Genomic DNA, 17182 nt, shown 5'->3' with positions numbered 1-17182 from the left:
CACTATAGAAAACTATTAAATCAATTTAATTGTCAACAGATAAATGGATAATAAAAACGTTATACATATAAAATGAAATACTATTGAGGTGAAGAGAAAAATGTAATAATTTGCAGAAAAACACAGATGGACTCAAAATGTGTAATATTATGTGAAGACATACCAGTAAGAAGGAAGAGACAACATTTTCCCTCAGATGCAGAATCTAGCTTATAATATGTGTAGGCTTCAATTTTTCAAAACCTACCTTAGTAAGGGTTCTTAAATGTTTTAACCTCCCTTCTAGAACACTATCCACCAGAGGTAGTGAAAAAGAAATATTAATAGGAAATGAGGGATGTGGACATGTTTAGAAATAGTTTTTGGAGGCTATTCCAATCTTCATTGTCAGAGTCCAGTCCGCTAGCAAAACACCAACAATAATCACCAGCAGCAGTTCAGTCCCCCTCAGCCATCACCACTCACAAATCAGCAACTGCAGTTATATCCAGAAGAAACAGCGAGGCTCTGCCAATCTCTGCCAATTGGCGCAAGACCACGAAAGCCACAAGAAGCTGTTGGAATATCACCACAAGCTCTTTGGCAGTTATTCTCTATGAAGTCACAACAAGCATAGATCAGCAATGTGATACAAGGCAAACCAATATAGGAGCATCACCTGCAAAGACTGGTGAGGCTGAGTAAGGTGAACCAATGCCAGAGCCTCCTCTCGCTGTCTGTGGGGTCCTATTTATATTCTTTCTAAACATCACACATGTCCTCTCATGCAACTGCTTCAGCAAAACATTCTCTTTCCCATGTCTGCTTTAGTAAAACATCGTATCAAGTATCTGCTTCAGGAAAATATCCTCTCACCTATGTGCTTAAGTGAAACATTCTTTCACATGTCTGCTGTGGCATTCTTTAATATGGCAGCTTCAACACTCTTTCATGTACATCTGCTCCAGCAAAACATCATAGGAAATAACACAGGTATTTTGGGTTTGGGTAGTGGAACAGTTCATAAGGATATATTTGATCATGAAAACATGAAACCACATCTGAGGCTCCAGAGCTTCTGTTAATGCATTGACTTGACTAGCCTCTGCGTCTGGTGAACTGCAATGTGTTTTTCTTTATCTGTTTGCAACAATTTTCAAAATAAAATTTAAAAAATTATCAGGAGCAGAAAATTAAAGGCTTGCAATGTATCCAACTACAACATTTTTAGAAACAGAGTAGACATGACCACTGACCTGGGACATGATTAATGGAGAATCAGCCATTTCTTTCCGTGTTTCTTCTTTGATTTTCTCTTTGAAGAACAATGAATAGCCGGCTTGTGGCCCTTTAACGTCAAGGAGTCAAACAGGAAAAGTAAATTAATACTGAACGTTGTTAAAGAACAAAGTGAAACCACATGAAAACACCCAAGTAACAAAACTCTATCTGTGTCAGTGATCCCAAAGCCAGGAGAGCATAGAAAGACATTTAAAACCTGGAGAGAAAATCACCATTAACTATATTGTAGCATTCAGGACAATACTCTCTCAAAATTGATGGGGACAGAAGTGCATTTGAAGACAGTCACGAATTAACACAATTCATTTTACTAAAGCAGCATAGCACATAATAAATTAGAGTTAAAACTTATGCAGGAGAATTGGAGGAATTATCTATCAGAACATGGAAAAGAACACATTTCATGTGAAGAATAGATAAACACAGGAAACTGGGAAATAATCACCCAAGCTCAAGACAGCCGACCACTCTTTCATACAGTAAAGATAGAAGAATCCTATAAATAATCCAACCATCAACATAAAAAACAAAATCATAGGGAATAAAAACACTATGAACAAAAACAAGTGGCTACTCTGGAAATCAATATATAAAGAGAATTGTCAAATAAACAAACCCTTAAATTACATAAATCTAGCACATGACACGGCTGTTCCGCTCTCTGGCATATGCTTAAAGGACTCAACATCCTATTCCATTAATACATGTCAAATGCCACTATAGTCACAACTGGTGCAAAATGCAAACAATGTAAATTTCCTTCAACTGGAAAATTACAATGTACATATAAACTATGGAATATTACTCAGCTGTATAGAAAATTGAAATCATATTTGCAGGTAAATGGTTGGACCTAGAAAGGATCATACTGAGTAGAGTAACCCAGACCAGAACCACAGACATTGAATGTTCACCCTCAAATGAAGTTCCTAGCTCCAAATCTTCAAATATGAGTTCTCAACCTTGAGTAACTACAATAACCAGAAAAATAAAAACAGACCATGGTGGGATGTGGAGGAATGATAGACAGGAAATAACAGGTAACAAGTGATCTTAAAGATAAAAATGAAAATGTATTGGGGGGTCTCTTAGATAGATATAACCTTGGAAGGACAGTAAAATAAAAATAAAGATGTCTATACAGTCATAAGGCATCCATCTACCACAAAATGCTTACCATGCATAAAAGACTATGAATGCATATACATTTGGAGTGTGAAGGAAAACTTCCCATTGGGCTGATAATGCTCCCTACAAGAGCCATATATTTTCTAATAAAATCACTAATGAAAAGCTTGCTTTGAAGTTGCTGTTACAGCTCTTTATGTGACTCCCAATACATTATAGGATATTGCTGTTGTCCACGATTGTCTCCCAGACATAGAAGATGAGTCCCTATTTTTAAGAAGCTATGTACTTTGGACACAGATCCCAGGGGACTCAACAGATGGATCTTTAGATGACACTAAATCTTCCTCCCTAGTACTAGCTTACTTAGTACCAGAAGGCAACATGCAAGCTTATCAAGGAGGCAGCTAACCGACAATCCTATCCAGTTATGACACTTATGAACCAGAACAATCTCTACTGCACAATAACCCTGAGGGTGCAAGAATGGTAACCATGCCTTTGTCGAGAAACAACAGCTTTCTAATTGACTTAAGACCCCCGCCCCGCAACAAGATGGAAATCATACCTGGCACTGGAAACCTAGCCAGTTTCCCCAAGGCTGGTAAAGTCACAAATCTTGGAGGAGAAGCTACAACCACTACTTTATTAAATCAGAATAAACCCTAATTGAAGTCTAAATATTTGTCCTAATTCTGACAGATAAATGTAATACTCATCCTTGATAAAGAAATGTGGTTTTGGAGGGTTTTGTTTGAATTTTTTTGTTTTTCTTTTCAGCAAATGGAGATTAAAAAAGCTACAATCATTCAAAATGCAGAGTTGACTCATAAGTAAAACAACTCTGCCATCTAAGACTCAAGCATCACTGAGCGAGAAGGGGCGTGAATATTGTAAGAGCCAGATGAAGAGGAGGTTTGCTGTGACATTGTGTCTCCTAGAAATGTCAGAGAAGCTACATGCATGAGACCTTAAAATCATGGTGGCCTATACATGACCTGAGGAAGGACATGACCAGGAGACATGCTAACATAGAAAGGAGAAAGCTTACTAGGCCTCAACCCTCATCAAACACTAAGGAATTCTGAGAGCTGGAGAAACAGTCTTCCCTAGACAATAGTATACCATATAGTTATTCAATAGCAAATGCTCATCCCTGAAAACATATAGACTAAGTAAGTTGTACTATTATGTTTAGGAATTCATACCAATATACTATAACAATGAAAGAAAAAGCTATTAAGAAATAATAAAGATTTTGCATCATTTACATAAAAAATGACCAGAATGGTTTTGTACCATTTTGTGTTACTGCTACTCACATAAAATAACATTCAACAGGCAACAAAATAGATGGCTCAGTGGTTATGAGCTCCCATTGTTCTTGCAGAGAGCCAGATTACACCCCTAGAACCCAATTTGTGGCTCCCAACTATTCATAACTCCAGTACTAGGATACACATGATATACAGTCATACTTGTAGGCAAAGCATTCATGTGCCCAGAATATATGAATCTAAATTTAAAGAAACTGAATAGTAGATAAATACTAGTAAGGAGACAGAGAGAATACAAACTCTTTAAATGAACTAATCACATAGAAGAAACATGTCTACAATCAACAATTTGATTCCTTGAAGGAACTGAAGAAATCACGGACTAGGAAAAGAGATTATTAAATTCATAATTATTAATTCATAATAAAATTATTAAGAGGTTATTTGTATGACAAATAGAATGGGACACATTACTATTGCTCTGTAGCACACCTTGAAGTCAGGGATGGTCATAGTTCCAGGATTTCTTTTACTGTGCAACACTGTTTTATGTATCCTAGGTTTTTTATTTTCCATATAAAATTGGGAATTATTCTTTCAAGGTCTGTGAAAAATTTTGGTGGAATTTTAATGAGAATTGCATTGAATTTGTAGATTACTTTTGGTAAGATGGCCATTCACACTATGTTGATCCTACCAAACCATGACAAAGGGAGATCATTCCATCTTCTGACATCTTCAGAGACTTCAATTCTTGTCATACAGGTCTTTAACTTGCTTGGTTAGAGTTACACAAAAATATTTCATATTATTTGTAACAATTGTGCAGGGTGTTATCTCCCTAATTTCTTTCTTAGCCCATTTATCATTTGTATAAAGGAGGGCTACTGACTGCTTTGAGTTAATTTTTTATCTAGCCACGTTGCAGAACTTGTTTATCAGTTGTTCTCTGATAGAATTTTGGAAGTGACCTCTATATACTACCATATTGTCTTCAAATAGGGACACTTTGGCTTCTTTTCCAAATTGTATATCCTTGATCTACTTTAGTTGTCTTATTGCTCTGGGTAGAACTTCAAGCACTCTTTGAAGAGATATGGAGAGAGTGCACAGACAGCCTTTCCTTGTCCCTGATTTTAATGGAATGTTGTTGTAAAAATATAAGAATAAAAAAGGTATTGTTGGTCTTTTATCCCGCTAGGTGCCCAAGATATCTGGTAGATATCTTGGTGGAAACACATCCCCACTCCTCGGCGACCCAGTGTCTTTTGCCGCCACACACTTTCCTATACTCAAACCCTCACATAAAAGAACACACAACACAATAATCTTTGACCCAATTGGTAAGATATAATTGCCCACTTAAACATACAAAGCCCGGTACCATCCATCCCTTAGGAACATTGATAACAACCTGTAAATACACGGAGCAGAATCTTAACATCAACTGCCATGGCTTCTCCCCTCTCTCTCTCTCTCCTCTGTCCCGTCTCTTCTCTCTGTCCCCTCCTCTTCCTTCAAATTTATCTCCCACCCATCCTTCCTTCTCCTCCAATGACAGGCCTCCTTCTATGCTGTACCTGCCCCTCACCTATACTTTACAAATTGAATGGGGAGGTGGTTCTGGTGAAGTCACCCGAGTTCTGAGTCCTTGACTAGGCAGCTGTCCTTGGGGCCGTGGAATTAGCATCAAAATACAGATAACTTCAGGGCAAACCACAACAATGGAATTTCTTTATATTTCTTTCCATTTAATTTGATGTTGGCTATTGGGTAGCTGGTATGTGCCTTTTATCCCTGATCTCTCCAAGACTTTTAATATGAAGGGGTTTGGGATTTTGTCCAAGGATTTTCAGTATCTAATGAGATGATCATGTGATTTGTTTTTCTTTCAGTTTGATTATAAGGTAGAGTGTGTTAATGTATTTTTGTATAATAAACCACCCATGCATCCCTTGGATGAATCCTACTTGATCTTGGTGAATTATATCTTTGGTGTATTCTTGGAGTTGGTTTGAAAGAACTTTACCGAATATTTTTGCATCAATGTTCAGAAGGGAGATTTGTCTGAAATTCTCTTTCTTTCTTGAGTCTTTGTGGGTTTAGTTATCAGGATGACACAGTTTTCAAAAATGAATTTGGCGATGTTCTTTCTGTTTCTGTTTAGCAGAATAGTTAGAGGAGTACTGCTATTAGCTGTTCTTTGAAACAGTCTGGTAGAATTCTGTCTGATAGACACCATTTGGCTCTGGCCTTTTTTTGGGTGAGGGGGAGACTTTTAATGACTGCTTCTATTTCCTTATTGGTTATAGGACTATTTAGACAGTTTATCTGATCTTGATTTAAGTTTGGTAAGTGGTATCTGACTAGACAATCATCCATTTTATTTAGATTTTCCAATTTTGTGGAGTTCAGGCTTTTGAAGTAACGATTCTTTGAATTTCCCTAGTGTCTGTTGTTGTTTCCTTTTTCCGCTTTGATTTATTAATTGGGATACTGTCTCTCTGCCTTTTCCTTAGTTTGGTCAAGGGTTTGTCTATCTTGTTGATTGTGTCAAAGAACTAGCTCTTGCTTTCCTAGACTGTTTGTATTGATCTCTTTGTTTCTAGTTGATTGATATCAACCCTCAGTTTGATTACTCCCTGCTGTCTACTGCTCTTGGCTGTGTTAGCTTCTTTTTTTTTTCCCTAGAGATTTCAGGTATACTGCTAAATTGTTAGTATGAGAACTCCACAATTTCTTTAGAAAGCACTTAGTAGTATGAACTTCCCTCCTATCTCTGCTTTTATTGTGTCCCATAAGTTAGGGTATATTTTCATTGAATTCTACATAGTATTTTATTTCTTTATTTCTTCTTTGACTCAGTGGTCATTGAGTAGAGTGTTGTTCAGTTTCTATGATTTTGTAGGCTTTTTGTTGTTTCTGTTGTTGTTGAAGTCCAGCTTTATTGCATGGTGATGATAGGCTATAAGAGTTATTTTAATTTTCTTGTATTGGTTGAGGCTTTCTTTGTCACTGAGTATTTGATCAATTTTGGAGAATTCTGCATGAGGCATTGTGAAGAAGATAGCATATTTGGTGTTTCGGTGAAATATTTTGTAGATATCGCTTAAGTCCATTTGATTCTGTTAGTTTCATTATTTCTCTGTTTATTATTATCTCTCTCCAAGCATATTCAAACCATCACATTCCACTCCCTGGCCCCTATAGGCTTGTTCAAATGCATGAGTCTAGGGGGGCATACCTAGATCTTCTTCTGAGATTCATCCAATCACATAACTATAATCCCCAAAGCAAGATAGAAAAACATCTTGGCAGGGTTGGGGATTTAGCTCAGTGGTAGTGCGCTTGCCTAGCAAGCGCAAGGCCCTGGGTTCGATCCTCAGCTCCGGAAAAAAAAAGAAAGAAAGAAAGAAAGAAAGAAAGAAAGAAAGAAAGAAAGAAAGAAAGAAAGAAAGGAAGGAAGAAAGAAAGAAAGAAAGAAAAAGAAAAACATCTTGGCAAACTCCAAACTCTGCATTTCCATGTCTGATGTCAAGGCACTCTTCAGTTCTCCAACTCCCTTTTTGTATTTGTTGATTGCAACAAACTTCTTTCTCCTGGGCTGGTTCCATCCTTAGCAGATAACCCAACACTCTGGCATCTCAAACATCTTGGCGTCTCTAAGGCAACTTCAACTTCACAGCTCCTTATTTCAATGTTTGGGATCTACACATGATCTTCTGGGCTTCTCCAAAGAGCTTGGGTCACATCTCCAACTCTGCCCTTTGTAGCACCCTAGACTCTGGTTGACACTACTCTAATGCTACTGCTGTTCCTGGTACAGTATCTCGAATACACTGGGGTCTTCCACTACAACTAGGCTTCACTAATAGCCTTTCCTAGGCTTTCTTCATGGTGGCAAGCTCAACTTCTTTGTATAACCCCTTCAGTCTGGGCTGTAAACTGCAACTGAGGCTACACCTTCACCAATGGCTTTCCTTGACCTCTCACTGTATGAAGCCTCAGCTGCTCTCCATGACCCCTTCATACCTCCAAAGCTAGTACCACTTTCGTGATTCTTACACAGTACCAAGTCCAGCTGCAGCACAAGATACAACCTTAGCTATCTCTGGAACACAGCTTCTTTGTGCTCTCAAAAAAACATTTTGCAGAGGATTTCACCTCAGTGAAGCTGATCTTCACTTCTTAATCACCATTAACTTCTTAACTCCAACTAACCAGCACCAATTGTCCCAAGAGTCCCTTCTACTCTTTTTTTTTTCCTTTTTCTTTTTTTCGGAGCTGGGAACCGAACCCAGGGCCTTGCGTCTACCACTGAGCTAAATCCCCAATCCCGAGTCCCTTCTATTCTTAACTCTAAAGCCAGAGCTACATGGCCGAAGCTGCTGAGTTCTGCTTGCTCCGGCTGGAACATGGCCCACTTATTCTATTATCAACTTTCTGTTCTCTACCTCCCTCACTGCCTAAGATTAGCTGTCCTGAAACTTGCTCTGTAGGTTGACCTTAAACTCAGAGAACTGCATGGCTCTGTCCCCCAAGCCTGAATTTAAGCTTTTTTCTACTTGGAACTTGTTCTATACCAGGGTGGCCTCTAACTTGGGAATATGCTTCCCTTTGTGTTCATATATGCACCACCATGCTTGGACCTCAGTTTCTCATGGCCGTTGTTTCTAAGATCTGGATAAAAAGCCTGTGTCTTCCAATCTCAATAACTGGATCACAGCTCCGTTTCTAGATTGTATTCATTCCAGATTAAAAGTCTAAACTATTCCTTGTTCAACTGCAAACACAAACAATAAGCTTTTAGCTGGGTGGGATCATGCCCTGAGATTACCACTCCCTTCATCTCTTTATCTCCTTGAACATAGGATTCAGCTCCATTTCACTTGTTGGTGTCCCTTTATTACTTGAACCATATGCTGTGTATTTTTCCTTTCTTGCTCCTTTTCACTAAAACACTCTTCATAAGACTAAACTAGAGAACAAAGTCTCTGCTGGGCTCTTTGGAGACTTCTTTTATCAATGCAATGAATATAAGTCTTTTTACTTTAGCCTTAGGTAGACTCTTCAGACAAGGGCAAAAAACAACCATATTCTTCACCAAAATACCACAGAAGAGTCTGTAGGTTATATATTGAAATTCTTCTCCACTGAAACTTCTTGGACCAGGTCTGAACAGTTTAAATCACTCTCAGCAACAAAGTGTTCTATATTCCTACTAGGATAGTCCATTAAGCCTCACTTAAAGCATCCCACTGCTTTCCAAATCCAAAGTCCTAAAATCCACATTCCTCCAAATAAAAACATGGCCAGACCTATCACAGCAATACCCCAGTTCCTGGTACCAACTTTTGTGTTGGTTAGGGTTTTACTGATGTGAAGAGAACCATTACCAAGGAAACTCTTATAAGGGCAACATTTAATCGGGACTGACTTACAGGTTCAGAGGTTCAGTCCATTATCATCAAGGAGGGACCATGGCAGCATCCATGCAAGCATGATGCAGGAGGAGCTGAGAGTTCTAAACCTTCATCTTTAGGCTGCTAGGAGAAGACTGGCTTCCAGGCAGCTAGTTCAAAGGTTTTAAAGCTGGTGCCCACAGTGACACACTTGCTCCAACAAGGCCGCACCCACACCAACAAGGCCATACGTCCTTGGGCCAACCATAGTCAAATGACCAGAGACTTGATGTACCATGGCATGGTAATGGAGGGGGGGCCCTCCGGGGGGCCCTCCCCCTTATCAGAGGAGAAGAGGAGGGAAGCATGAGGAAGGAGTACCCCCTCTACCTGTACAAGGGGGTACTTAGAGGATGGGGCCTGATATTGGGGTTGTAAAGTAAATGAATTAATTACAAAAGAATGGGGACCCAAATCCCATGGTGAAGAGAGCAGACCACCCAGGAGTGCAGACATCCTGAGGCCACAGGACAGATGGGCAACCTCTGCACACTTCGGCCAACATTCCTGGTCCAAGGGGAAACTGCACAGTGCCTCTGCACAGAGGGATATAGGTACAGACAGCCGACTGTACCCGTGATTCAGGTCTGCGCCTAGGACCCAACTGATCCAGCCAAACAGCTCCCTGCACCAAAATCCCGTGGGGGAGAGACCTGGAACCTCAGAAGTGTGGATAATCCTGAGAATACCCTCTGCCCACAGTCCAGACCCAAGAGGGAATCGCATAGTGCCAACTGTGCCTGAGGGCTGCAAGGACCTACACAAGCAATCAGGGGAAGGACCCTTAGATTCCTGCCTGAGCCTCGAGGTGGAAGACAGTCTCCAGGAGTTCCCCCACAGCAGAGCACCTGTTCTCAGGACAGGCTGAAAGAAAAGAGGAAAACAGTTCTACAGGAGTGCTGACACAGAGGCATACAGCAGGGTCCAGTACAGCTTCCCAGAAACAGCAAGACAAGGAAACATCAGAGACAACCCAATAACTAGAGGCAAGTGCAGGAACCTAATCAACAGAAACCAAAACTACTTGGCATCATCAGAGCCCTGTATTCCCACCAAAGAAAATACTGGATATCCAAACACACCAGAAAAGCAAGATCTAGATTTGAAATGAGATCACATTTTTTGATAATGATGGAGGACTTTAAGAAAGTCATAAAAAATTCCCTTAGAGAAATGAAGGAAAGCACAAATAAACAAGTAGAAGCCATTAGAGGAAACACAAAAATCTCTGAAAGAATTACAGGAAAACACAACCAAACAGGTGAAGGAATTGAAAGTTGAAATAGAAACAATAAAGAAAGCACAAAGGGAGATGACTCTGGATACAGAAAACCAAAGGAAGAGACAAAGAGCTGTAGACCCAAGCATGACCAACAGAATACAAGAGATAATAGAGAGAATCTCAGGGAAGAAAGATAACATAGAAAACATCAACACAACTGTCAAAGATAATGTAAAACGCAAAAAGCTCCTAGCCCAAAACATATAGGAAATCCAGGACACAATAAGAAGATCAAACGTAAGGATAATAGGTATAGAAGAAAGTGAAGAGTTCCAACTTAAGGGGCCAGTAAATATACTCAACAAAATTATAGAAGAAAACTTCCCTAGCCTAAAGAAAGAGATGCCCATAAACATACAAGAAGCCTACCCAGCTCCAAATATATTGGACCAGAAGAGAAATTCCCCCCATCACATAATAGTTAAAACACCAAATGCACAAAACAAAGAAAGAATATTAAAAGCAGTAAGGGAAAAAGGTAAAGTGACATTTAAAGGCAGACCTATAAGAATTATACTAGACTTCGCATCAGAGACTATGAAAGCCAGAAGATCCTAGACAGATGTCATACAGACCCTAAGAGAACACAAATGCCAGCCCAATTTACTGTATCCAGCAAAACTTTCAAATAACATTGATGGAGAAACAAAGATATTCCATGACAAAAACCAAATTTACGTAATATCTTTCTACAAATCCAGCCCTACAAAGGATAATAGATGGAAAACTCCAACACAAGGAGTGAAACTACACTGTACATAAAGCAAGAATATAATTTCCTTGCAATGAAACCAAAAGAGAGACAAACAAACATAATTTCACCTCTAACAATGAAAATAACATGAAGCTACAATCACTATTCCTAATATCTCTCAACATCAATGGAGTCAATTCCCCAATAAAAAGACATAGACTAACAGACTGGATACATAAAGAGGACCCAGCATTTTGCTGCATGCAGGAAACACACCTCTAAGACAAGGACAGACACTACCTCAGAGTAAATGGCTGGAAAACAATTTTCTGAGCAAATGGCCCGAAGAAACAAGCTGGAGTTGCCATTCTAATATCAAATAAAATTGACTTTCAGCCAAGAGTCATTTAAAAAGATAAGGAATGACACTTCATATTCATCAAAGGAAAAATCCACCAAGATGAACTCTCAATCCTAAATATCTATGCTCCAAATGCAAGGGCACCTACATTCATAAAAGAAACCTTACTATAGCGCAAAGCACACATTGAACCTCACACGATAATAGTAGGAGATTTCAACAGCCCACTCTCATCACTGGACAGATCATGGAAACAGAAATTAAAAAGAGACGTAGAGAAACTAACAGAAGTTATGAACCAATTGGATTTAACAGATATTTATAGAACACTCCATCCTAAAACAAAAGGATATACTGTCTTCTCAGCACCTCATGGAACCTTCTCCAAAATTGACTATATAATCAGTCACAAAACAGGCCTCAACAGATACAGAAAGATAGAAGTAATCCCATGCATCCTATCATATCACTACGCACTAAGACTGGTCTTCAATAACAGCAATAATGACAGAAAGCCCACATAAACATGGAAGTTGAACAATTCTCTACTCAATGACAACTTGGTCAAGGAAGGAATAAGGAAAGAAATTAAAAACTTATTAGAATTTAATGAAAATGAAGATATAACATTTCCAAACTTTTGGGACACAATGTAAGTGGTACTAAGAGGAAAACTCATAATTCTGAGTGTCTGCAAAAAGAAACAGGAGAGAGCATATGTCAGGAGCTTGACAGCACACCTTAAAGCTCTAGAACAAAAAAGAATAAATAAACCCAAGAGGAGTAGAAGGCAAGAAATAACCAAACTCAGAGCTGAAATCAACCAAGTAGAAACAAAAAGGACTATACAAAGAATCAACAAAAGGAGGAGCTGGTTCTTTAAGAAAATCAACAAGACAGATTAACCCTTAGCCAGACTAACCAGAGGTCACAGAGAATGTATCCAAATTAAGAAAATCAGAAATGAAAAGGGAAACATAACAACAGAATCTGAAGAAATTAAAAAATCATCAGATCCTACTACAGAAGCCTATATTCAACAAAACTTGAAAATCTGGAGGAAATGGACAATTTCCTAGACAGATACCACAACCCCATAACTCCTAAAGAAATAGAAGCAGTCATTAAAGGTCTCCCAACCAAAAAAGAGCCCAGGTCCAGATGGGTTCAGTACAGAATTCTATCAGACCTTCATAGAAGACCTCATACCAATACTGTCCAAACTATTCCACAAAATTGAAACAGATGGAGCACTACCGAATTCCTTCTATGAAGCCACAATTACTCTTATACTGAAACCACATGAAGACCCAACAAAGAAAGAAAACCTCAGACCAATTTCCCTTATGAATATTGACACAAAAATACTCAATAAAATTCTTGCAAACTGAATCCAAGAACATATCAAAACGATCATCCATCATGATCAAGTAGGCTTCATCCCAGGGATGCAGGGATGGTTTAATATATGAAAATCCACCAATGTAATCCACTATATAAACAAACTCCAAGATAAGAAACACATGGGCATTTCATTAGATGCTGAGAAAGCATTTGACAAAATTCAACACCCCTTCATGATAAAAGTCCTGGAAAGAATAGGAATTCAAGGCCCATACCTAAACATAGTAAAAGCCATATACAGCAAACTATTAGCTAATATTAAACTAAATGGAGAGAAACTTGAAGCAATCCCACTAAAATCAGGGACTAGACAAGGTTCCCCACTCTCTCCCTACTTATTCAATATAGTTCTCGAAGTCCTAGCCAGAACAATCAGACAACAAAAGGAGATCAAAGGGATACAGATTGGAAAGGAAGAAGTCAAAATATCACTAATCACGAAATGATTGTATACTTAAGTGATCCCAAAAGTTCCACCAGAGAACTACTAAACCTGATAAACGCCTTCAGCAAAGTGGCTGGATATAAAATTAGCTCAAATAAATCAGTAGCCTTCCTCTACACAAAAAGAGAAACAAGCAGAGAAAGAAATTAGGGAAACGACACCCTTCATAATAGTCCCAAATAACATAAAATATCTTGGTGTGACTTTAACCAAGCAAGAGAAAGATCTGTATGACAAGAACTTCAAATCTCTGAAGAAAGAAATTGAAGAAGATCTCAAAAGACGGAAAGATCGTCCATGCTCATGGATTGGCAGGATTAATATAGTAAAGATGGCCATTTTGCCAAAAGCGATCTACAGATTCAATGCAATCCCCATCAAAATTCCTACTCAATTCTTTATAGAGATAGAAAGAGCAATTTGCAAATTCATTTGGAATAGCAAAAAGCCCATGATAGCGAAAACTATACTCAACAGTAAAGGAATCACTATCTCTGACTTCAAGCAGTATTACAGAGCAATAGTGATAAAAACTGCATGGTATTGTTATAGAGACAGGCAGGTAGATCAGTGGAACAGAATTGAAGACACAGAAATGAACCCACACACCTATAGCTACTTGATCTTTGACAAAGGAGCTAAAACCATCCAATGGAAGAAAGATGGCATTTTCAACAAATGGTGCTGGTTCAATGGGAGGTCAGCATGTAGAAGAATGCAAATCAATCCATTCTTATCACCCTGTACAAAGCTTAAGTCCAAGTGGATCAAGGACCTCCACATCAAACCAGATACACTCAAACTAATAGAAGAAAAAGTGGGGAAATATCTCGAACACATGGGCACTGGGGAAAATTTCCTGAACAAAACACCAATGGCTTATGCTCTAAGATCAACAATCGACAAATGGGACCTCATAAAACTGCAAAGCTTTTGTAAGGCAAAGACACTGTCATTAGGACAAAATGGCAACTAACAGATTGGGAAAAGATCTTTACCAATCCTACATCTGATAGAGGGCTAATATCTAAAATATATGAAGAACTCAAGAAGTTAGACTCCAGAGAGCCAAATCACCCTATTAAAGTGGGGTACAGAGCTAAACAAAACATTATCAGCTGAGGATTATCAAATGGCCAAAAAGCACCTAAAGAAATGTTCAACATCCTTAGTCATCAGGGAAATGCAAGTCAAAACAACCCTGAGATTCCACCTCACAACAGTCAGAATGGCTAAGATAAAAAACTCAGGTGACAGCAGATGCTGGCGAGAATGTGGAGAAAGAGGAACACTTCTCCATTGTTGGAGGGATTGCAAACTGGTACAACCATACTGGAAATCAGTCTGGACGTTCCTCAGAAAATTCGACATTATACTACCTGAAGAGCCAGCTATACCTCTCTTGGACATATACCCAAAAGATGCTCCAACATACAACAAAGACACGTGCTCCACTATGTTCATAGCAGCCTTATTTATAATAGCCAGAAGCTGGAAGGAACCCAGATGCCCTTCCACAGAGGAATGGATTCAAAAAATGTGGTACATCTACACAACGGAGTACTAGTCAGCTATCAAAAACAATGACTTCATGAAATTCATAGGCAAATAGAATGAACTAGAAAAATATCATCCTGAGTGAGGTAACTCAATCACAGGAAAACACACTTGGTATGCACTCATTGATAAGTAGATGTTAGCCAAAAAGCTAAAATTACCCAAGATGCAATCTACACAGACCACAGGAAGCACAAGAAGGATGACCAAAATGCAGATGCTCCCACTCCTTCTTAAAAGGGGAAAAACTATTCATAGGAGGGGATATGGAAGCAAAGTTTAGAGCAGCAACTCAAGGAATGGCCATTCAGAGCCTGACACACTTGTGGCCCATATATATATACAGCCACCAAAACTAGATAAGATTGATGAAGCTAAAAAATGCATGCAGAAAGGGACTGGATATAGATCTCTCCTGAGAGATACATCCAGAGTATGTCCAATATAGAGGTCAATGCTAGCAGCAAACCAGTGAACTGAGAATAAGACCCCCTTGAGGGGGAATTAGAGGAAGTATTGAAAGAGTTGGAGGGGGGTTGGGGATTTAGCTCAGTGGTAGGGCGCTTGCCTTGTAAGTGCAAGGCCCTGGGTTCGGTCCTCAGCTCGGAAAAAAAGAAAAAAAAAGTTGAAGGAGCTTGCAACCCCATAAAAACAACAATGCTAACCAACCAGAGTTTCCAGGGACTAAACCACTACCGAAAGACTATACATGGATTGACCCAGGGCTCCAACTGCATATGTAGCAGAGAATAGCCTTGTTGGGCCACCAGTGGAAGACAAAGTCCTTGGTCTTGCCAAGGTTGCACCCCCAGTGCAGGGGAATATGGGGGAGGGCAATAAGGGGGATGTATAGGGGGACTACCCATATGGGGGAGGGGCAGGTGAGGGAATGTGGGCTTATGGACAGGAAACCGGGAAGGGGAATAACCTTTGAAATGTAAATAAAGAAATATATGATAAAAAAAATTAAGACTTCCGGCGGCGTGCGACATGGCCGGAGGCTGGGACCACGGGGACTTGGCTGCTAGGCAGCTAGTGTTCCTACTTCCAGAATATTTAAAAGATGCCTTGAAGAAGTTGAAGAGCGGCCTCCTGTTTGTAAAGCTGGTCAACCCGCACTCAGCAGAAGGAGCCCCTTACTTAATTGATGCGTGTCTACAGAAGCTTGGTTTATAAATCAATCAGTTCAATCTGGGGGCCTTCTCTACTTTGCCACACCCATGGACCCTTTATTTCTGCTCCTTCACTATCACATAAAGGCTGGCAAAGAGGGGGAAGTATCAGCCCTTGGATCAGGTTGTAGTGGATGACATGTTTCCAGATTGCACCTTGCTGCTGAGATTTCCTGAACTTGAGAAGTCACTTCGGCATGTGACAGAGGAAAAAGAAGTGAACAGCAAGAAGTACTATATATACAGCACGGAGAAGACACTGAAGTGGATGGAGAAGAAGGTCAACCAAACCGTGGCAGCACTGAAAGCCAATAATGTCAATGTTGGAGCCCGAATACAGTCTTCTGCATATTTATCTGGTGTTCAGGTTTCCAGGGACAAAGAAGACTATGTTAGATATGCCTACGGTCTGATCTCTGATTACATCCCTAAAGAATTAAGTGACGATTTATCCAAGTTCTTGAAGCTTCCAGAACCTCCAGCCTCCCTGCAATACCCCCCCACAAAGACTAAAGTTATCAGATGAGCCTGTAGAAGCAGAAGAAGATTACACTAAGTTTAACACTAAGGACTTGAAGAACGGCAAGAAAAATAGCAAAATGACTGCAGCTCAGAAGGCTTTGGCTAAAGTTGACAAGAGCAGAATGAAAAGTATTGATACTTTTTTTGGTGCAAAAAATTAAAAAAAACTGGAAAGATTTGAAACATTGAAAATAAAATCCAGGGGTTGGGGATTTAGCTCAGTGGTAGAGCGCTTGCCTAGGAAGCACAAGGCCCTGGGTTCGGTCCCCAGCTCCGAAAAAAAGAACCCCCCAAGAAAAAAAAAGAAAAGAAAAGAAAATCCAGTGAAACAGAAAAAAAATTTAAAAAATAATAAAAAATGTAAAAACAAAAAAGAAAAAAAAGAATGGGGTATACTATTGTGAAATTTGCTATATATGTGAAAGTGATTTATATCTTCAGTTCTACTAGCATTACAATTAAACTTCCCACAATAATCTTCAGAGAATTAGGAAAGAAAAACCCAAAATTTATATTGACCCAGAAATTTCCTGGGTACAGAACAACCTCAGGAAAAGGTTGCAATGTTTTAGCTATCCTAGTGTGATTCTAGATCAG

General features: G+C 39.3%; 1 protein-coding gene and 1 pseudogene across 2 annotated transcripts in view; one reads left to right on the top strand and one right to left on the bottom strand.

The window, feature by feature from the left end:
- Nucleotides 1-17182, bottom strand: part of Zfp53 (zinc finger protein 53) — a 30333-nt gene that overhangs the window by 9007 nt on the left and 4144 nt on the right. Inside the window, exons 2-3 of one of the 2 annotated variants that reach the window (XM_063288599.1) lie at nucleotides 1236-1327; nucleotides 856-1119 (exon numbers count right to left, since the gene is read on the bottom strand). Coding sequence is in view for 1 of the 2 variants with exons in the window: in NM_001107468.2 (NP_001100938.1) it covers nucleotides 1236-1327 (92 nt within the window). In the remaining variant the exon portion in view is untranslated. The remainder of the gene's footprint in view (nucleotides 1-855; nucleotides 1120-1235; nucleotides 1328-17182) is intronic. The other variant, NM_001107468.2, reaches the window with a different exon arrangement.
- Nucleotides 15858-17080, top strand: Rnaseh2b-ps1 (ribonuclease H2, subunit B, pseudogene 1; annotated as a pseudogene).

The sequence above is a fragment of the Rattus norvegicus genome, chromosome 1, assembly GCF_036323735.1.
Source record: "Rattus norvegicus strain BN/NHsdMcwi chromosome 1, GRCr8, whole genome shotgun sequence".
In the NCBI taxonomy this organism is placed as follows: Eukaryota; Metazoa; Chordata; class Mammalia; order Rodentia; family Muridae; genus Rattus; species Rattus norvegicus.
This window is presented reverse-complemented; position numbering and strand designations above follow the sequence as displayed.